The sequence below is a fragment of the Prenolepis imparis genome, unplaced genomic scaffold (genome assembly GCF_030444845.1).
Source record: "Prenolepis imparis isolate NDT839.2.m4 unplaced genomic scaffold, iyPreImpa1.0 SCAF_3, whole genome shotgun sequence".
Taxonomy (NCBI): Eukaryota; Metazoa; Arthropoda; class Insecta; order Hymenoptera; family Formicidae; genus Prenolepis; species Prenolepis imparis.
In genome coordinates this window covers 1,791,122-1,813,389 of record NW_028141161.1, presented here as the reverse complement: position 1 = coordinate 1,813,389, position 22,268 = coordinate 1,791,122, and the positions used below count along the sequence as shown (strand labels likewise).

Here is a 22,268-nt window from a genome sequence, read left to right as displayed (position 1 = left end):
TTAATCGCAATAGAATTGCCGCGAGCAGATTACACGTTTGCCATCCCGTGGGCTCCACGTCACTGGGTGCTGTACGTTATCGTTTCCGCCACTATCTTACAAACTGAAGGTTTAATTTATGCGCTGAAATGTCAACCAATGCGGTGGCGATGCAATGCCAAGTATAGGTATAAAAAGAACTAAGACTTTAATGAGGCTCTTTAATGTGAAATAATATATTTTACTTTCAATAAATCTCTTTGCCTCCATAAAGATATATAGAGATGTTGTACTACTATATTCAGCATATCACCGAAAAGATATTAAAATAAGAAAATCGGAATTTATATTTATTGTATTATGTTATGATATTTACAAAAAACGAGAGAATTATTTCTTTAATGATATTTACTAATTTAAATACATCTCATATTGTGTTTTAAATTTTGTAGATAATATTGTTACTATTATAATTTTTAGATTAAAAGAACGAAATAACATACGAATCAATGAATCAGATAATTTAAATATTAGTCAGAAAAGTCTCAAAGAGTTGAAAAAATTGCCAATACTGCAGTGTCGATAGATGATGTGCTTTACATTATTGTTGCATATGCATTTTAATATTCTAGATTCTATTTCAAAAAATATAAAATAGAAATATTTTTAATAGAATTTTTATAAATATTTAATAGAATGTTTATAATAATTATAAGATTCGTGTATATAGATAAGTAAAAATTATTTTAACATGTTTAAAATATTTGTAAAGTTATTTAAATTTCTAATATCAAAGATTTAAATAAATTAGTCAAAGGATCAATATTGAAAATAATCGACCAAACTAGCACAAATTTTTTACACTTTATTAAAAGTTACGACGTTTCGACCATATGGTTGTGGTCCTTTTCAAGTATACAGTTATAAATGTGAATCTTAGACAAGCATGTTCAAATAAAAGATTCGCTCACACATGTTGTCGATAATAAAGGCGAGAACGTTAAGTCAGTAAGAAACCTTGTCAATAACTTGTCAGTTATAACTGAATCGAATTTATGACATGCCATGTTCGTGGTCTTGCGGATTACCCCACGCAATACGACGAGTCGTCAACGTCGAATAATTCGCGCGACAATAAACGCGACAATAAAAATCGCTCATTAGTCAATCATGTTTCAGTTGTAAAGTGCGTCAAGTGTTCGGGTAATCATTATTTGGCAAAATGCAAACAATTTTTTATTCAGCCGGTAGAACAACGTCGACTACTAACGCGTCAGTATAAGTGCTGTTTTAACTGCTTGCGGTCTGATCATCAAATAAAGAATTGCAAAAGCAAAGGTCGATGCAATACATGCCGTCAAGCGCACCATTCTCTTCTCCACAGTGAGAGTAACGACCACCAAAAGGGAGCCGAAACTCCCATAGTCGCATCCCATGGGAGTTTCGTGCTATTCAATACAATAAATTCCGTCGCTTCAGCGCAGGAGCACGCCGCATCGGCGTCCGTTCAAACCATTAATGCTATCCGAGAGAAGGTAGAATCAACCCCTCGCGTCCTTCTCGCCACCGCGTGGGTCCGTCTCACTACGGCGGAAGGTCGCACATTCCGGTTACGAGCTCTGTTAGATCAGGGCTCTACGTACAGCTTTATATCGAAGTCTCTTTGCCAAACGATGCGTACCCAGCGACTTCGCACTAATTTACGAATACATTGTTTCGGTGAAAAGTTTAGCGGTCTCGCGAAATCGTGTGTTAATCTAACTCTTGCTCCTTGTACCGGACAAGGACCTTCATTTCCGTTCGTAGGTTATGTATATCAAAAAATCACCGCGTATACAGCTTCGCAGACCAAACCCGCCGAATTGTGGCCGCATCTCCGCGATCTTAATTTCGCGAACCCCGAACCGTCTAGCAACCATCCGATACATGTACTTATCGGCGCTGATTTGTACGGATCCCTGCTTTTGAGAGATCTACGTCAAGGACCTCTAGGCACTCCCACCGCTCAACTAACGGTGTTCGGGTGGATCCTTTTCGGCCCGACCGGCGATGCCTTATCGACTCGTGAAACAACTAGCGTTTTGCATTGTGTCTCGTGCGCGGAGACAAATACTATGCTGAAGAAATTTTGGGAGGATGAAAGCCTTCCCTCTCAGACCTCTCTCACGGAGGAAGACGAACGTTGCGAGCAGCATTTTGTGAAATCTCATTCTCGCGATTCGCAAGGGCGATACGTCTTACGCTTGCCATTTAAGAATGGTCCTTCCAATCTTATAGGCAACACGCTTCCGAAGGCCTCCTTTTTCTACACGAAAATGGAGCGCCGATTGCTCCAAAATTCGGAGATTGCTGCACAATATCACAACTTCTTAACGGAATATGAGACCATGAACCATATGAAGATAGTGCCACCTCGAGAGTCACCACGACTTCTCCCAGTGTACATTCCTCACCATTTTGTCTTACGAGAATCGAGTTCTACCACTAAACTCCGAGTGGTATTTAACGCCTCATGTAAATCGAGTAACGGGACTTCGTTGAATGATCTGTTAATGGTCGGCCCCAAACTTCAGCAAGATATTTCGGCGATTGTATCACGTTGGCGGCAATTCTGTTACGTATACACCGCCGACATAGAAAAAATGTTTCGACAGATATTAATACATCCCGACGATACCGACTTTCAACGTATTCTTTGGCGCCCTCCAAACGCCCAGGCAGTTCGGCATTATCGCTTACTCACCGTAACATATGGTTTAGCGCCGGCCCCTTACCTGGCTATGCGAGTGCTTAAGCAATTGACGCGGGATGAAGGCGAAGCCTTTCCAGCCGCTAGTTCCATTTGTGAAAATTCGATCTACGTCGACGATATTCTTTTTGGTGCCGATGATATTAATTCTCTCCGCGACGCTCGCGCGCAACTAGTCGCTCTGCTGAGCCGGGGAGGTTTCCCCCGAAAATGGACAGCAAATTCCTCAGAACTCTTGACGGACATTCCCACCGAGCAGCGCAAATCGTCTGATCACGCGATCAATGAAGATGACACACTAAAGATGCTCAGTTTATCTTGGTCACCTCATGAGGATTTATTTCGCTTCCTGACGGTTCCTTACATGCGAAAAGAGCATACAAAACGATCGGTACTATCGTTCATAGCAAGGTTATATGATCCTCTGGGCTGGGCATCCCCGACATAACAGCTAAAGTTTTCATGCAAGAGCTTTGGTTACGCAATTTAGATTGGGACAGTCTCATCCCCAAGGACTTGCAAAACCAGTGGACAGACTACTGCTCCACAATTTCCCGCCTCGATGACGTGCGCATCTCCCGATGAACAGGAATGCAACGCGACAGGTTAGGGGTCGAACTTCACGGCTTTTTCGACGCTTCTACGCGAGCCTATGCCGCTGTCGTCTATCTACGCGTTATACATTTCCTGTCAAACTTTCAGGTTAGCTTGATAGCGGCGAGGACCAAAGTCGCACCGCTTAAAACCGTCAGCATTCCTAGGCTCGAGCTCAACGCGGTCGTCTTGTTAAGCCGATTGATAGACTGGGTTAATAGATCATTGAACCTAAAACCGATCCCCCTGTACGGGTGGACCGATTCGACTATCGCGTTAGCGTGGCTGAAGCAGCATCCGAGGAGATGGAATTGCTACGTCGCTAATAGAGTATCCGAAGTGCAGACGCAGTTCCCAGCGGTGCGATGGAATCACGTCCGATCGAGTGACAATCCGGCGGATTGCGCCTCTCGAGGCATGGCAGCCCCGGAGCTCGCCACCCATCAACTGTGGTGGTTCGGTCCTCCCTGGCTCTCGAAGCCTTCTGCCTTATGGCCTATTCACGACGAACCTACTCTCTCCCAAGAAAACGTGCTGGAGACAGTGCTTTCCGAAGTTCGAAAATCTACCGTTCATCATGTGGACGCGTCACTCGAGTGGGATCTGCCGAACGCCTACTCCGATTGGACGCGACTTCTTCGAGTTACGGCCCATCTCAAGCGATTCATTCGAAACTTAAAAAATAAAGTCGCCTCGTTGGAAATAGACACCTCCAGTTTGACACGACATGATCTACAAGAAGCCACAGTCTTCTGGCTCCGATCGATTCAGCTGTCGCACTTTTCCTCTGAGTGGAAGGCGCTTCAAACGCAAACGACTCTACCTAGATCTAGTCCGTTACGTTCTCTACATCCCTTTCTCGGAAAGGATGAATTAATGCGCCTAAGCGGGCGGCTCGAAAACTCCGCGCTAAGTTATGAAGAGCGACATCCCATCATCCTACCGAGACATCGAATTTCGGAATTGCGTAGACAACGTCGTAGACAACGCTCATAGCTGTGCTCTTCATGGCGGAACTCAGTTGACCCTGAGACTATTAAGACAAAATTACTGGATCTTATCAGCAAGAAATCTCATTCGCGCTCACATCCACCGTTGCGTGATCTGTGCTCGATACGCTACTAATAAAACGACGCAAATCATGGGCGAGTTACCAACAGCGAGAGTCAATTCATCTCCCCCCTTTGCTCATACCGGCGTAGACTATGCCGGCCCCATGAACATTATTAAATTAGTCGGTCGCGGTCAAAAAGGGACCAAACACTACGTTGCCTTATTCGTATGTCTCGCTACGAGAGCGATTCATCTCGTATGTGTCGAAGATTATTCGACGGACGGGTTTCTCGCAGCGTTCGCGCGTTTCGCTGGTAGACGCGGTCTTCCGTCAGATATGTATAGCGATAACGGGACGAACTTTCAAGGAGCCGCTCGCGAGCTCCAAACGGGCTTTCGCGCGCTGGTCAATGATCCGAAACTGCAAAATTCTCTTGTTAACGACGGAGTAAAATGGCACTTCATACCGCCTGCGGCGCCTCACTTCGGAGGGGTTTGGGAAGCCGGGGTCAAGAGCCTGAAGCATCACCTCAGGAGAGTGATCGGGACGCACACTCTGTCCAAGGAGGAGTTCGCAATGCTTCTCTGTAAAATAGAAGCTTGCCTTAATTCGCGCCCGATCTCTCCTCTGAGTGATGATCCAAACGATTTGTCCGCGCTCACCTCCGGTCACTTCCTGATCGGTCGACCGCTAATAAGCGTACCTGAGGAGTCGGTCCTCGATTTGAATACGAACCGCTTGTCCCGTTGGCAGCAGGTGCAGTCAATGCACGAGCAGATCTGGCGCTCTTGGTCTCACGACTACCTGCACTTATTACAACAACGTCGAAAGTGGACGGAATCGCAGCCTAACGTAAAGGTTAATGAATTAGTTTTATTAAAAAATAATTTCCTTCCCCCCTCCAAATGGGGGCTCGCACGAATCACCGAAGTCCACCCCGGCCTCGATGGTCGAGTCCGAGTAGTCTCGGTTCGCACGGCAGAGTCATCGTTTAAGAGACCAATAGCACAGATTTGCCGTCTGCCAATATAATAAACTTGTAAAACCGAGAGGTTTAGTTAATCACTCTGCATTAAAACTGCGTGATAGTAAAATGCTATCATGATTTCATTCATTTTAAGGTTCAGCGTAAACCTACTTTAATTAATATAAGTTTCAATGTAAAACTTAGTTGATAGATGTCCGAAGCGCTATGATATCATTACGAATGGAGTAATTTAAGTTAAAGGTAATTCCTAAAACGACTCTGATTTGCCTTTATTTCTGACAAGACTTATTATTTGTATTTTTTTTGTTATTCCCCAAGACTAAAACTGTAAGATCAGTAATGTCGCATCCGTTCCGAATACGAGGCGAGCGGTATGTTGAATCTCCTTCAATTAAGAAGCGAGTTCTTCTTAGGCAATAACATTTCGATATTTCCGTAGTCTATCATGTTTGCTCGATGCGTTCCTTTTCGCCAAGTGATTCTCACCTGAGAATCACGTGTCGCTCGAAGGAATGTGTTGATTATTGGCGGATCCTTCTTGCCAGAGTTTCGCGAACGAATAATCGGTCGATGACGCCAGCCCGAGTCGAACTGTGAGAAGTCGCCGGAGTCAGTGAGTTCAAGACGACGGAACGAGTAGCACGTACCGAAAGTTCAAACAGACGAATTGTAACGGAGAACGGCGAGATCGAGCGTAGTCGTCGTCAATTAGCGAATTACAACTATATCAATAACAGTGACGATTTGAAAACATCTGTGATTGTGAAACTGTAAACACCAAAATCAATAAAACGATAAATCGAAATAAAAACATATATTAATAATTGGGGATCTGACCTAAAAGTATTAGGTATTATTTTTTCTTTGTTTCTCAAATCATCATATTCAATCCATGTTTTGTTTTCATAATGAAGACATAATGTTGTAAAATGTCCGGAGTCAGATTTGATTTGATGTGGCCCTTTATAATTAATTACTCCAGAAAGTATATAGGTATTTATTTGCTTATCAATTAATAATTTAATTTGCGTGGGTAAGTCTTTTAACCTGAAGTATCTTTCCCTTCTATCTGTGTATTGTACGTTTCGATAAAAATCAACGGACCTAAAAAAAATATATATTAAATAAATAAATAAATATTAATTATATAATTAATATAATAATTAAATAAATATATATACAAATTATATAATTAATATAATAATTAAGTAACTAAATAAAATATAAATTATAAATTTATTAAACATACAAAATTAATCAATGTAACATTTACCTGCTGCTATAACTTTATCTGCAGTACTCGAAAAACATATCTTGTAATTTTTTGAAATTTTTGACGTTAAGGTTAAATAATTTTGAATTACGTCACCAAATGATTTTTCCAATAATTTTCTATCTTCTAGGAATAACGTATTTATACTATTACGTTTCTTTGTACAGCCATTTGAGCAGAATATTTCTTGTTCAATGCTCGCGCAGTCAATCATTGTTTTACTCGTAATGTAGTCAACGCTACAACAACAATTAATTTTATTTATTTTGCCTTGAACATTTGGGGTAAATAAATTGGACAAAATCTCAGCTCGCATTTTATGTTGTTTTTTGTGATTTTTCTAACATAAAATATTTTTCTTTTCCATTTATCTGCCATATAAATTCGAATATGTTTCGTGTCATAATACGCAATCAAAAGAGATTGACATAAACTATCAAATGCGCATGTATTTATTACTTTTACTGATTTGTCTTCTAATTTTATTTTTTGAAGGTTGCCATTTTTTAAGATGGATACATTTTGTTTTGGTTTTATAATTTTATATTTTATTTGTATTTCACATTTGTATTTTATTTTTCAGACCCATCTAAACTTATATTGTTGGAATCAGTTGTGTGCCTTTTTCTTTTTTGGTCGTTTATTCGAAGTTTTGCTTCTTCAATTCTGAAATGTTCTGACTTGTGTGTGATAGGATATATTTTAATATAATGTGGTCCTTTATAATTATTTATTGTTGTAAGTACATATGTGTTTTCTTGATTATCAATTGATATTCGGAATGCACACGAAAGGCGATATAAATAATTATTATCTGTTGTGTGCCTCGGGTAAGGCACAGGAGTCGCGTCGAATTTGAGATTGGGTCTCTGGATGTCAGGGTTGTCCGGTCCGGGATCTTATATATTATAAATAAACTGTAAATCTTCGTAGAAATATACTTGATTTTTATTTAAACTATTTACACTTTTATTTAACTTTTATCTCAGTTAGAGTACTCGCGCTCGCGTCGTATCATTGAATGGTTTAGGATTATGGTCGTTCGGCGACGTTCGTATAACTTAGAACGTTCGGCGGGTCGCGTATGTTATTATCTTAGCGACGGCATTACACTTAATTCGGTTCTTAATTTGCGACTGCCGCGAGCGCGTCTATTGTTCGGGTTTAGAGCCGAATTTTGGAGTCTTTTGATCGGAGTGGGTGCCTGATAACAGGCCCTCTTAGTCAAAGTCCCGGGTGCAAGCGAAAGAAATTCGAAGACTCCTTCGCTTCGCTTGCATTTTATAATTTTTTGCGCGTGACTCGCTGCGTATGCGGTTTATTCGCGGCCAGCGCGTTGTCAAGCGGATGTAATTTAAATAGTTATAGCAATTCAGGGCTATAATATACCAAGCATTCTGTATAATAATATGCTTACCATCAATATTGCCGTAATCAGCATTTTTTGATAAATAATGACTCTTAAAATTGATTCCGCATTGAATTTCTGTTTCATTGTAAATTTCTTGAGCTATTATATCTCCCCATTCTTTGCTTTTAAATCGGATGCAGACTCGTCTACCATACACTTTAGTAATTAATAAATCCTGATATTCTTTGTGCGTTAATGTAATTGTAAATGTTTTTTCGTTATTTATATTAGTAACATTATTTGAAGCATTGATAGATTGACTACTCTCTTTTTTATTTTTATTACACGAAAGTATTATTATTTTTATTACACGAAAGTATTATTATATTAATATTATTTATTATTCTAATTTAGTATTTATAATTCTAACTATTTATAATATGAATTATAGTTTTTAATCATTTTATTCTTAATTTTAATTTATTTGATATAACATTATTGTTACAAATTCAGAAGGAGGCTATATGGAGCCACGCGTAGGGTGTAGGTACGCAAATACTAAAAACAAACTTGTTGGAATAACAAATTTATTAAATCTAAACGTTTCGGTCCTTTCTTTGGACCTTCTTCAGTAAATTTAATACAATAAATTATAATGGGGAATCTACATACTGCCGCACGCAGCGCAAAAGCCGTGAGCCCCCCGATCGATACCCCACTCAATAGACAAAGTGAAATAATATGTCATGAGGTACTCAAAAGTGGACTCTAATGAAGAGTATAGTGAGGAATTTCCGAAGGGGGGCTCACTCTTACTCACACACTCATCCATCGCACATTCACACGACCGTACGCGGACGCGCCCGACGCACGAGTGAAGAAGATATTCGGTTTGATGCTATTTATAAGGCGCCATACAATGGCTCATAGCCTGTTATCGAAGTCAATGTCAAACCCAATGTATGGAATTTATTTCTCTCCCTCTCTCTCTCTCTCCCTCTCCCTCTCCACTCTCTCTCTCTCCCTCCCTCTCTCTCCCTTCCCCCCTCCGTCTCTCTCCCTCTATCCCTGTCCCCCTTTCCTTTCGCTTCCCCCCCTTCTCTATCTCCCTCTCTCAAACATACAATGTATGGAATTTCATGTTACAAATGATTTATGGCTCTATAAAGGAATTCGATAACAACTAAACGAAGATCGTCTTTTAGGAAATTTGAGGCATATTTGTCACAACAGATATATATGCTTGACTTAGACACTCTGTGTCTTCTTGTCGGTTTAGGCCATTTATCTGGCGCCTGATAAACAGCATCTCTGATACAAGTCTCTTTCTTAGAAACGGTTCCTCATCCAAGATCTCAACGTTATCTCAATCAAATTCGTGGTTGTTCAGCCTGTGGTCCGTGATCACGGATTTTTGCGCGGTGTTTCTTTTTATGTGATTTCTTTGCTCCCTAATGCGTGTTCTCAACTGTCTGCTGGTCTGACCGACATAAGAGGCATTACAGTTTTGACATGAAATTTTGTATACAACGTTATTATGCCAGTCTTTCTGCAGTGTGTCTTTATGCACGCGGATAAACGAGCGTAACTTATTCAAACTTGTGTAGGACATTTTTACATCTAGATCTTTAACCATGCGCGATTTGGAGAGCAGGGTGATAGGAGACCTTCCTTTTGAACTCCCGATCTACGTACGCTATGTTGATGATATCGCGTTGGCCGTCCCTCCCGGGACGAGCCAGGAGATACTAAGACAGTTTAACGCGTGTCATAATAGATTACAGTTTACTTTGGAAAGGGGGGCAATAGACTCGATTTTTTGGATGTTACATTCATTCTAAACCGGGGATATGTTGAATTCGACTGGTACCATAAACCAACATTTTCGGGAAGATATCTGAATTATTACTCCTGTCACCCTCTCTGCCACAAGAGAGACACAATATTTGGTCTAATAGATAGGGCTTTCTGGTTATCACACCCAAGATATCACCAAAAGAACCTCGAATTGGTCATTGGGGTGTTACGTGATAATGGGTATTCATTGCAACTGATTTTTGAAACATTTCACGAAAGGCTTAAGACTTTGTTTGCGAGAAATAAAAATAATAATTCAGGTGACGCTAACAGAACACCTGATACTAATTCGGCCCGCGTTGCATATTTTAATGTCCCATACATACCCAAATTTTCCGAGCGGTTTAGCCATGTGGTCCGTGACCTAGATGTAAAAATGTCCTACACAGGTTTGAATAAGTTACGCTCGTTTATCCGCGTGCATAAAGACACACTGCAGAAAGACTGGCATAATAACGTTGTATACAAAATTTCATGTCAAAATTGTAATGCCTCTTATGTCGGTCAGACCAGCAGACAGTTGAGAACACGCATTAGGGAGCACAGAAATCACATAAAAAGAAACACCGCGCAAAAATCCGTGATCACGGACCACAGGCTGAACAACCACGAATTTGATTGGGATAACGTTGAGATCTTGGATGAGGAACCGTTTCTAAGAAAGAGACTTGTATCAGAGATGCTGTTTATCAGGCGCCAGATAAATGGCCTAAACCGACAAGAAGACACAGAGTGTCTAAGTCAAGCATATATATCTGTTGTGACAAATATGCCTCAAATTTCCTGAAAGACGGTCTTCGTTTAGTTGTTATCGAATTCCTTTATAGAGCCATAAATCATTTGTAACATGAAATTCCATACATTGTATGTTTGAGAGAGGGAGATAAAGAGGGGGAAGCGAGAGGAAAGAGGGACAGGGATAGAGGGAGAGAGACGGAAGGGGGAAGGGAGAGAGGGGGAAGGGAGAGAGGGCGGGGGGGAGAGAGAGAGAGAGAGAGAGAGAGAGAGAGAGAGTGGAGAGAGAGAGGGAGAGAAATAAATTCCACACATTGGGTTTGACATTGACTTCGATAACAGGCTATGAGCCATTGTATGGCGCCTTATAAATAGCATCAAACCGAATATCTTCTTCACTCGTGCGTTCGGGCGCGTCCGCGTACGGTCGTGTGAATGTGCGATGGATGAGTGTGTGAGTAAGAGTGAGCCCCCCTTCGGAAATTCCTCACTATACTCTTCATTAGAGTCCACTTTTGAGTACCTCATGACATATTATTTCACTTTGTCTATTGAGTGGGGTATCGATCGGGGGGCTCACGGCTTTTGCGCTGCGTGCGGCAGTATGTAGATTCCCCATTATAATTTATTGTATTAAATTTACTGAAGAAGGTCCAAAGAAAGGACCGAAACGTTTAGATTTAATAAATTTGTTATTCCAACAAGTTTGTTTTTAGTATTTGCGTACCTACACCCTACGCGTGGCTCCATATAGCCTCCTTCTGAATTTGTAATTTATCAATGCAGGGAGCCTACATTGTTTACTTAACATTATTGTTGTTTTACATTAGGAATCAAAAAAGCAGAAGTCATAATATAAGTCGTAAAAAAATTAGCACTTGTCTAATAATACATTTAATCGAAATAACTGTTTATTTGTGTGGGTGTGTGTATGTGTGTGTGTGTGTATTAAAAGCGTCTTCAATAATTACAAGAAGTAAAAAGAAGTTGAAATCAAAAATATATTATTAAATTAGAGAATAAATAGTAATGTGAGTTTCCAAGATAATTAAAGTAAAAATTTAATTTCACAATTTAAAAAGGCCGCGCCGTATAAGGTCCGCGGCGATAATTTCATGATACCTAATATTTTAACACGAGCCAAAAATTTTTTAATAACATATTTTCATAGTATATTATCTGCAGATTACTACTGTATCAAAAATATAACATTGTACACACTTTTTAATTAATGGTTCGATCTGAATATTAATCTAATTTAAAAATAAGTTTTCACATTAAAAAAGGATTATACTCACGTCCGTGAGCATTTAATAAATACCATAACGAAATTTCTCTAAAAGAAAAAAAAATGGTTGGGATGCTTTAAAAAATTAGAGAATTCGTCTAAATTAAAATGCATACTTTGTGATACTAAAAAAGTGTCCCTAATTTACAAATCAAACAATTAGCCACTTAACTATTAAACACAAATTGAACCCAATAGAGGAAATGCAAAATTTCAAATTAGTTTTTGCATATATTAAAAAATTAGACAATGATAAGTTTCAATGTGTTCTATGTCACAAAGTATATGAGAATTACAATTTCATAATTATAAAACAACATTTACGTACACATGACATGCATGTAAATAATGATAGGAAATGGTAAGGAAAAAATAGGAATACTTACTTTTGGATTATTTTTGGATATTTATTTATTTATAAAAATCTCCTCCGAAAGAATTGTCTTTAAATAAGGAAAACAAATATCAAAGGACCAAAAAAGTCCCAAAGTAAGTTTCCCTATTTTTTTCTCCCAAGGAACGACAATTAGCAGATTTCTTGGGCGTCAGAAACTTTTGTTTAGGTATGCTGAAAACACTGGTAAAGTTATGTGACACGCTAAAAAAAATCGATCTATAGTTGTAAGGAGCATACTAACAATTGCGATGTCGCTTCCGCAAAAAACTTTACCAATGTTTTCAGCATACCTAAACAAGAGTATCTCACGTCCGAGAGATCTGCTAATTGTCGTTTCTTGGGAGAAAAAAATTAGGGAAACTTAGTTTTGGACTAACCATCATATTAAAACCAACAGGAAAACAGCAATCAAGAAGAATCTGCGGCAGTTCTTTCGGATGAGAAAGAAGAAGAGGAGGAGATGTACTACAAATCGAAACTGCGTTCTGTCAAACCTCAAAATTCAGTATGTATTTATTAAGTTTTATATTGAAAAATATATTTAATATTTTCCTTTGATTTTTACGTTTTTAAGTATTTTTTACAAATTAAAATGAGAGTAGTCAATCTATCAATGCTTCAAATAATGTTACTAATATAAATAACGAAAAAACATTTACAATTACATTAACGCACAAAGAATATCAGGATTTATTAATTACAAAAGTGTATGGTAGGCGAGTCCGCATCCGATTTAAAAGCAAAGAATGGGGAGATATAATAGCAAAAGCAAAGAATGGGGAGATATAATAGCAAAAAATTTACAATGGAACAGAAATTCAATGCGGAATCAATTATAAGAGCCATTATTTATAAAAAAATACTGATTACGGTAATATTGATGGTAAGCATATTATTATACAGAATGCTTGGTAATAATTATTTATATCGCCTTTCGTGTGCATTCCGAATATCAATTAATAATCCAGAAAATACATATGTACTTGCAACATTAATCAATTATAAAGGACCACATTATATTAAAATATATCCTATCACACAAGTCAGGAATTTTCAGAATTGAAGAAGCAAAATTTCGATTAAACAACCAAAAAAGAAAAAAGCACACAACTAATTTCGACAATATAAATTTAGATGAGTCTGAAAAAGAAAATACAAATGTGAAATACAAATGAAAAATAACGAAAAATAACAAAAAATAAAAATAAAAAATAAAAATTTTATATGAACGTTCTATAAAGTTCTAATTCTATAGAATTATTTTTACCTGTTATACATGTCCACGAAAGATTGCCCAGTTTTACCGAAACACCCTGTATATATTTATATCAATCTAAATGTTTATTTTGTACAGTTGAAATTTGTATGCTTATAATCTTTCAAATTTGTTTAAATTAAATATAAATTTAAATAACATCGGTTTTGCTTTCGTAAAATTGACATTTTACTTCCTAATTAAAGTTGAAAAAATCTTATGTCAATAAAATATAAAGCTTTTCTTTTAGAATTAAAAAAACAAAACTCCAAATAAGCACCAAAAATAAAAGAAACACAACTTATTTCGAATATGTGAATTCATATAAATATAAAAAAGAAAATATCGATAAAATACAATTAAAATAAAATTTTGGAAGCGAAACAAAATGCAAATCTTAAAAAATGACAGTTATCAGCGAGAAATAAAATTGACAGACAAATCAGTAAGAGTGATTAATGAGTGTGCATTTGACAGCTTATGTCAATCACTTTTGATTGCCTATTAAGACATAAAACATATTCGGACTTTTATGAAAAATAAATGTAAGAGAAAAATATTTTATGTTGAAAAAATCACCGACAGTTCCGAATATCAATTGATAATCAATAAAACATATATGTATTTGCAACAGTAATCAATTATAAAGGATCACATTATATTAAAATATATCCTATCACAAGTCAGGACATTTCAGAATTAAAGCAAAACTTCGAATAACTAACCAAAAAAGAAAAAGGCACACAACTGATTTCAACAATATAAATTTAGATAAGTCTGAAAAAGAAAATACAAATGAAATACAAATAAAAAATAAAATTCTAAAACCAAAACAAAATATACCCATTTTAAAAAATGGCAATTGCCTTTGAGAAATAAAATTAGAAAACAAATTAGTAAAAGTAATTAATACATACGCATTCGATAGTTTATGTCAATCTCTTCTGTATGCATATTATAATATGGAACATATTCGAACTTTTATAGAAGAAAGAGCAATATATGTTCCAGTATTTAAAATAATAATTGATATTTTTAAAACAGGTTTGATTCAAATATATTTAATTTTTCTTTTTACTGAATAGTAATCAATATATTTATTCATATTAAATCTTATTTTCAAAAAAGTACCTGTTACAAAATTGAGTGTTATATATATTTATGTTTTAATATTAATATGTTGCTCTATCAATTTGTGACGTAATCGCGATTAAGAGAGTCTCTATTTAACGTTAAGCAAGTTTATATTAACTAAAAATTTGCGCTAAACGATTGAATAAAATTGGAAATATGTTATTCATAAATATGGCATTTAATTTTGCGATAGGACTTTTTGACAGTAATAGATGGCTTTTTCTGATATAGTAAGACTTATTTTTGATGAGTAATCTCTTTTATGCACAGGTATTACATCGGTATAACATATAAAATGCGAGCTGAAATTTTGTCCAATATATTTACACACACCAAGATATTTCTAAAATCTAAAAGATTAGTTTGATTTCAATATTCAGTTAAAACATAATAACGTTTTCAAATCCAAATTTTCACTTTAACGCGAATAAAAGCGATATTACATCCAGTGGTATCAAAGATAAAAGTGTGGTTAACAGTCTTGAAAAGCCTTGAACATCAAGGAATCAGTTAAATAGTTTCATCGCCTTATATACTTTCTTCGCTAATTTCTTACTACGGAAAGACTTTTCGCCGCGGAGCCATCTCGCGGTACAATGGCGGTACTAACTATACCAGCGTAAAGCACTTGCGAGAAACTCACTTTAAATACTTGAGAAATAATTGCCATGCGTTCAGACAGATTTAAACAGTAAGCTTTTCAACAATTTTTAAGAAAGACGTAAAATATTAAACATAAATTAAAATGCAAAATAAATCTAATATTAAATTTCTAAACAAAATAATGAAGATTGACATAAAAAAATATTTATTAAATATTGGAAATAATTATTTATACCCTAAACGAGTTTATTAAAGTTATGACATTTTATAATAAAAATAAGGAAAACACGAATGTAGAAGATTCAAGTGTATTAAATAGAGATAGTTTTAAATTCATTAGATATTTAATTCCAAAATATTTGTTGAATGCTTTCTGTAACATATTTTATAAAGACACATTTTAACATGCTTCAAAATGACATTAAAATTATTATGTCTATAAAATTATTATGTCTATATTAAAAATAAACAGAAATAATATAAAAATAGAATGTTAAAATTGTTAAAATATTAGAAATATTAATTGCAATATAGCCTAAGGCTATTATTTTTGATAACTTCGAAGATTCGAAGCTTTAAATCCTTAACAAGTTTGAAATGTCTTCAAAAAATTTCGAAAAATATATTTGTGTGAATGCCAAATTCATTCAGAGAATACTAAAAATATTGCACAAATAAACAGAATTAACTGATATATGTATGCCTAAAAAATGTACAATTATTCTTGAAGTACAATTTTGAAGTATTATGACGTGAAATATTACATATTTAATATAAACAAATTTTTAATAAAAAGTCAAACAGTCCTTATTGAAACATAAAATGAGTTTTTGGAAATATTTCCCGCGTTCTAAAATAACGCCTATTTATATTTGTCTTCAATATGCTATGATTGTTTCAAATATATATTCTTTTATATAAAAAGTTAGTATTATAATTAATATTGCTGTTATTTATATTACTTATGCTTTTTACAAAAAATATTTTGTAAACAGAAAAGAAGATTCAACGATAAAAAATTTATGACTTATAAAAAGAAGTGGAATAATAATCAAAATATGAGATATTGTACAAAATATATTACAATCTCGATCCAACGTTACAATAAATACGAAGAAGATGCAATCTTTATTTAATCAAGATAATAATAAAAATGATGGTTTGCAAAAAATTGTAAGCCCTTTGTCTTTAATACATAAAGATGTAATATAAAATATTCAAATGACAAGTTACATGATATACATGATCCGAAAAAAAGACATCACACATGTAAAAAAAGCGCTAAGTATATCTTTCATCAGCCAAAATAGTTCTTTGCAATAATTAATTGTCATCAAAAATATTATCTTCTTAAAAATTATATTTATAGCCAAAATAATCCTTTACAAAAATTAATCACCATCAAAAATATTATATTCTCAAAAATTATATTTTATTTTTATTAATAATATGAGAAAAAAGTTTAAAATATTAGCGTCAAAAAGTAGTGAAATCAAAATATCGCGCTAAGTAAATGAAAACCAGCCAAAATTGTTCTTCCCAAAAATTAATCGCCATCAAAAATATTAAAATATTGTTTTCTCCAAAATTATATTTATAAATTAGCTTATTTTTATTAATAACACGAGAAAAAAATACAAGGCACGAAAGATTAAATATAGAAATTTTAAAAATTTAAAGTTAAAAAAAATAACTAAAAAATTGAAGTTAAAAAAATAAAAGTAAAAAAATTTAATGTGCAAAAATTACTTAGCGCTGTTTTTGTAAAATTATTGTAACTCTGACTGCAAAAAGCTTTGCATGTCTTCAGAAAGGATGATAATCATCAAAAGGTATAATATACAGGAGGTATCATAAGTCACAACCCATTCTTGAAGAATGAATAGGTAAAGTCAAAATAAGTCAAAACTAAAGAACAAAACTAAAGAATAACGAAATAAGATTAACAAAATTATATTTGAGCCTTCTTTGAAAAGAATTATAATTAAAATAATACGCTTCAAATATCCATTTTGAAATTGTGATCACGATTAGGGAGACATTACAGATGCTTTAAAGCATTGTATCATGATAAAGATATTTTTATAATATAATGGATAATATTTAGATGAATTATTTTCTATAGTCATACAAATGTATAAATATTTAATTTCAAAATGTTTATAATATATATAATATATATATAATAATGCATACATATTTATTACGGAGGGGGAAGATGGCGGCTGAAGTAGTGACAAGCGTGTGGTAGTGCTCCGTGTTGGAGCGAGGAAAAGGAGGTGTTAAGAACGAGATGGAGTAAGTGGAATGGAGTTTTAGATAGAAGAGAGAAGGTGGAGTTGGGAGAAATGGTGGAGTGTATGGAGTGTAAAGAGAAGGCTCTAGCGGAAGGTGGAAAATAAGGAGCAGCATGACGAAGGGAAAAGAAGACGTGGCGTAGAGAAGGAGTGAATGAAGAGGGCGCTGGTACAAGAGGAAAAGGATAAGACGGAGGAAAGGTAGATCGAGGGAGATGGCACTGCAGAGGTACGAGGTAGTGAGAAAGGAGAGAGAGCGGAGAGAGGGCGTAACGGACGACGGGAGAAGGATCGACAGAACAAATCGATAATCGATACAGCTGACGGATAAGAGGTTATGGAGAAGGTGGCACACGTGCGTCACGGGAGAAAGAAGCAGCGGAGAGTATTTATTTGTTGATTTGTTTGGTTATTTGTTTGAAAGGAAGGAGACAGGAGGGAGAAAGGACGCTGATAGAGCCGGATGTGGAAAAGAGGAAGAGATCTGAAGAAAAGTTAAGAGAAGGTAGAAGAGAGGATACGGTGTTGGAGAGAGAGAAAGTCGGAAGATGAAATGGATGAAAGAGTGAGAGAGATAAAGGAGATGAGAGTGATAATAGAAAAGATGCTGAAGATGATGGAGAGGAAGTCGGAGAGAGAGACTGAGGAGGAGGAAAGGAGAAGAAGAGTGGAGAAAAGGCTAGAGAGACTGGAGATGATGGAGAGGTTATGGAGGAAGAACGTGGAAGGGGATGAGAGACTGGAAGAGGAAAGGAAGAAAGAGAGGAAGGAGTGTAAAAAGAATGAGTTGGAGAGCGGAGAAGACAGGAGGTGGAGTGAAGCGGTAAGAGGAGAACGGATAGAAGAAGAGAAATGTGAGAAGAGGACGGAAGGGGGAGAGAGAAGAAGAAGACAGAGGAAGAATTGGAAGAGAGCGGACGAAAGATGACCGAGATGAAGCAGTGCAGCGGAGGGAAGAGGAGAGTGGAAGAAAAGGGGAGAGAGAGAGAGGACAAAACGGAGGTAGAGGCGTAAGAGCGGAATCGGAGGAAGCAGAAGATTAAAAGGGAGAAGAGGTGAAAGGGGGGAGGTTTTAAGGGTAAGAGGGCATGGGAAAATGAAGGGGGAAAAGGGAAGGAAGACGGGAAAGGGGGATAGGGAAGGGTGAAGTAGAATAATTGTAAGGTCGCCTAAGGCCAGGATACAGGGGAATGATGTATTTATGTGTGTGTTTGTCCGAAGAAGTTTCTGTTTAGATGAGATATGCAATAGAAGGAGGGAAAGGAAGGGACGCAGGAGAGGAGACAAGACAGGCCGAGAGTGAAAGGACAAAAAGAGAGGGGAATAATGGATAGAGTGTTAGGGAGGGAGTTTGAGATAAAGGGGGTGAAGGAAAGAGAAGGGGAAGCAGGTTCTTGGGTGTTGATAGCGGAGATGGGGGAAGAGGAGGATAAAAAAGAGTTGATAGAGAAAGGGTGGGAAATTAGAAGAAAATGGGGAGTAGGGATAGATGAAGATTTAACGAAGGAGGAGAGGAGGGAAAGGTGGAGGATAGTGGAAAAGGCAAGAAAGGGGAGGGCAAAAGGAAGATGCGTGGAATGGAAGGGGAGGCTGGTACAAAAGGGGGGAGGTTTTAAGGGTAAGAGGGCATGGGAAAATGAAGGGGGAAAAGGGAAGGAAGACGGGAAAGGGGGAAGGGAAGGGTGGAGTAGAATGATTGTAAGGTCGTCTAAGGCCAGGATACAGGGGAATGATGTATTTAGGTGTGTGTTTGTCCGAAGAAGTTTCTGTTTAGATGAGAGATGCAATGGAAGGAGAGAAAGTAAGGGACGCAGGAGAGGAGACAAGACAGGCCGAAGGTGAAAGAACAAAAAGAGATGGGAAGTTGAAAAGGAGGAATAGGAGACAAGGGAGAAGGAAGAGAACGAAGAAGGGAGGAACGAGTGTGAGAAAGGGGGGTAGGGAAGGGTGGAGTAGAATGATTGTAAGGTCGCCTAAGGCCAGGATACAGGGGAATGATGTATTTATGTGTGTGTTTGTCCGAAGAAGTTTCTGTTTAGTTGAGGGATGCAATGGAAGGAGGGAAAGGAAGGGACGCAGGAGAAGAGACAAGACAGGCCGAGGATGAAAGGACAAAAAGAGATGGAGAGTTGAAAAGGAGGAATAGGAGATAAGGGAGAAGGAAGAGAACGAAGAAGGGAGGAACGAGTGTGAGATAGTTAAAATATGGATGGATATTGTAATGAAGGAAATTGTATAGGAGGAAGGAAGAAGGAAGATTGTAATAGGTTGGAGCTACCCTAAAGCTCCTAGGCAAACCCTTAGGGGACGCCGAATAAAGACATACATACATACATACATACATACATATATATTTATTACATATATATGATGTATATAATAATAAAATAAATTCCCTGAAATATATATAAAAAATATATTATTTATATCTCTAAATAAATATATGAATAATTCTTTAATTAACTTAAACTTGTAACGGACGCTTTCGCGAGCTCGGGATAACTCGGCCGGGATCAGGGCTCGTGAAAGGGTGAGACAGACGAACGCGGAATCTGGACAGATATATATATATATATATATATATTGTGACGTGACACATTTTGATTGTCCGTCACAAGGGCCGAAAGGCCCGGTCGGGAGGGTCCCAGAGATCTCTGCTCTCCTCCCGTATAACGGAAGAGAGAGAGAGAGCGAGCGTACCGAGCGCGGAATCGGACGCGATTCCGCTGCCATCATTCCGCGTAGTATTATCCGATAAGTTAAATAGTTAGCGATAAGAAGCGGCTGGAGGAGATGAGACGAGATCTCATCCGGAGGCGGAGGCAAGACGAGGTGAGAAGCCAGAACGAGAGGAGGCCGCATCCAACACGGAGCACGCTAGGTGAGATACGACCGTAAATAATTACACGATTCAACAATAAAAGGAACCGACGCTGCCGCCTTTTAAAAGAGACCTTCCATCCCACAGAAACCGAGGAGATCACATGGGGAAGGCCACTCCGAGAGTAACACGCACCGGAGCCCCACAGAGAAGCGACGGCGAAAGACCCGCTGCAACCCCGCGCCTGGGGCCGGATGCGATCCAAAATCGATCAAGGATTCGACGAGGAGGCCATCCGGAGCCCCAGGAAGCGGGAACGGGTCCGCTGTACGTTGCCAAGAAAAATCAACCTCGGTGACCCGAGAGGAAAAGATACGGGGAACAGAAAATTCGGGAAAACCCGCGCCGGCCGGATTAAACGACCGCGCGACGTTCCTGACACCCAATAGCGCCACACGTGGCCTAATTGGCAAGTAATTCGCCGGCGTGTCTCCTGCGAGCCTCCCTCTCGTCACTGTTCGGCGAGCGTACGTGGAGAGTAGAGGTCCTGCGGCGAGAAAATCGAGAGCGTACCACGAAGGACGAGAAACGGAAGCGGATAGATCCCGGTGCGACGGCGTCGTCACCCTCCAGCCGTAAAGTAATAAGGTAGCCGGTTCGGACGTGTAAGGCCGGAAAAGACAGGCCACCGCGTAATTCGTTGCCGCCCCTACGGGCGTTTTTGTTGCGAGAATAACGTAAAATTACACGATATCGATACGTGGCCTCGCGGTACTGCGACACGTCCGAGCCTTTTCTTTTTAGTGGTTCGCATACTCTCTCTCATCTGAAATCGCCAACAGTCCGAGCTAGAACATAGTGTAGTCCCGGAACCGAGAATTATATGCATGGAATCAGTCACGAAGACATTGTCGTTGCCGCGCGACATCCCGGTGAGCTCGTAATCGCGATTAAGATGTTAGGTTAATATTAAGGAATTATTGTATCTGCGTTATATTGAGACTATCTAAGTCGAATTTCCTACGAGTAATTTCTGTATATAACTCAGGCGGAAACCTTCGGCGTGACGCCCAGGGTATTCTCTTTGTTTCCTTATTTATAGTTTTTTTTTGGATCCATTGAATTCCACGAGCCGAGCGAGCCACGCGTCCGTGGCATGTAATCGGACACGCCGCCGCGTGTATCGCGTAGTCGAGCGCGTCGCTCGCCCTCATTATTGTTCGCGAAAAATTGCTTGTCAATCCCTAGATCACACGGGGGGAGAGCGGCTTTATAAAATTTAGCGAAACGACCGCTGTCAAGTGCCAGTATATAGGCTTGGGAATTGTATTACTGTCGCGGGTTAAAGCCGGGCGATTGCCGATACTACCGAAAATATTCGTTGCCGGAATCCGGTTAGACTCCGCGCGCGAAAGTTTCTTAATCGGGATATCGTCCGCCGAATTCGAGATCGTCGGGTCCCCTTGCCTTAACCCCGACTTCGATTCCGCACGCGACTTTAAGCCCCGCCGCCACGCATTCCGATGCCCGCTAACATTGCGTGATGGACGACTCTCCCCTCGCCGTGAATTATCGTGGATCAATCTCCTATGTCGATCGCGCTACATAAAGGGCCCCGTACTAATCCTTGCAAAATTTTTACTGGGTTTCCCCAAACTATATTAAATTACTTTGTTTTCTATCTCGAGTGTCCAGTTATTTTCGTATCCTGTCCCGCGACCTCGAACCCCCTTTCCCGTAATCTGAGCTGCCGCGAAACTTTTCCGTCGCTATCTCTCGGGGAGTTCTACGTCGAATTAAGACCCGTATAGGGATATTTGTGATTCACGATTCTTTTAGTGGAGCGGTGCGACAGATCGCGCCTGGCGCCCACGAACCTTCGAGGCATTTTAA

General features: G+C 38.2%; 3 protein-coding genes across 3 annotated transcripts; all 3 read left to right on the top strand.

Moving 5' to 3' along the window:
- Positions 1–1,034: 1,034 nt before the first annotated feature.
- On the top strand, positions 1,035–3,176 carry LOC145934212 (uncharacterized). Its single transcript, XM_083034583.1, has one exon. It carries the CDS (start codon positions 1,035–1,037, stop codon positions 3,174–3,176), a length of 2,142 nt encoding a protein of 713 aa, XP_082890709.1.
- A 143-nt stretch (positions 3,177–3,319) lies between these two features.
- LOC145934211 (uncharacterized) lies at positions 3,320–4,318 on the top strand. The gene has a single exon (XM_083034581.1). It carries the CDS (start codon positions 3,320–3,322, stop codon positions 4,316–4,318), a length of 999 nt encoding a protein of 332 aa, XP_082890707.1.
- Positions 4,319–4,463: 145 nt separating this feature from the next.
- Positions 4,464–22,268, top strand: LOC145934210 (uncharacterized). Its single transcript, XM_083034580.1, has 2 exons — positions 4,464–5,234; positions 22,215–22,268. The coding sequence occupies exons 1-2, from the start codon at positions 4,464–4,466 to the stop codon at positions 22,266–22,268; spliced, it is 825 nt and encodes a 274-aa protein (XP_082890706.1).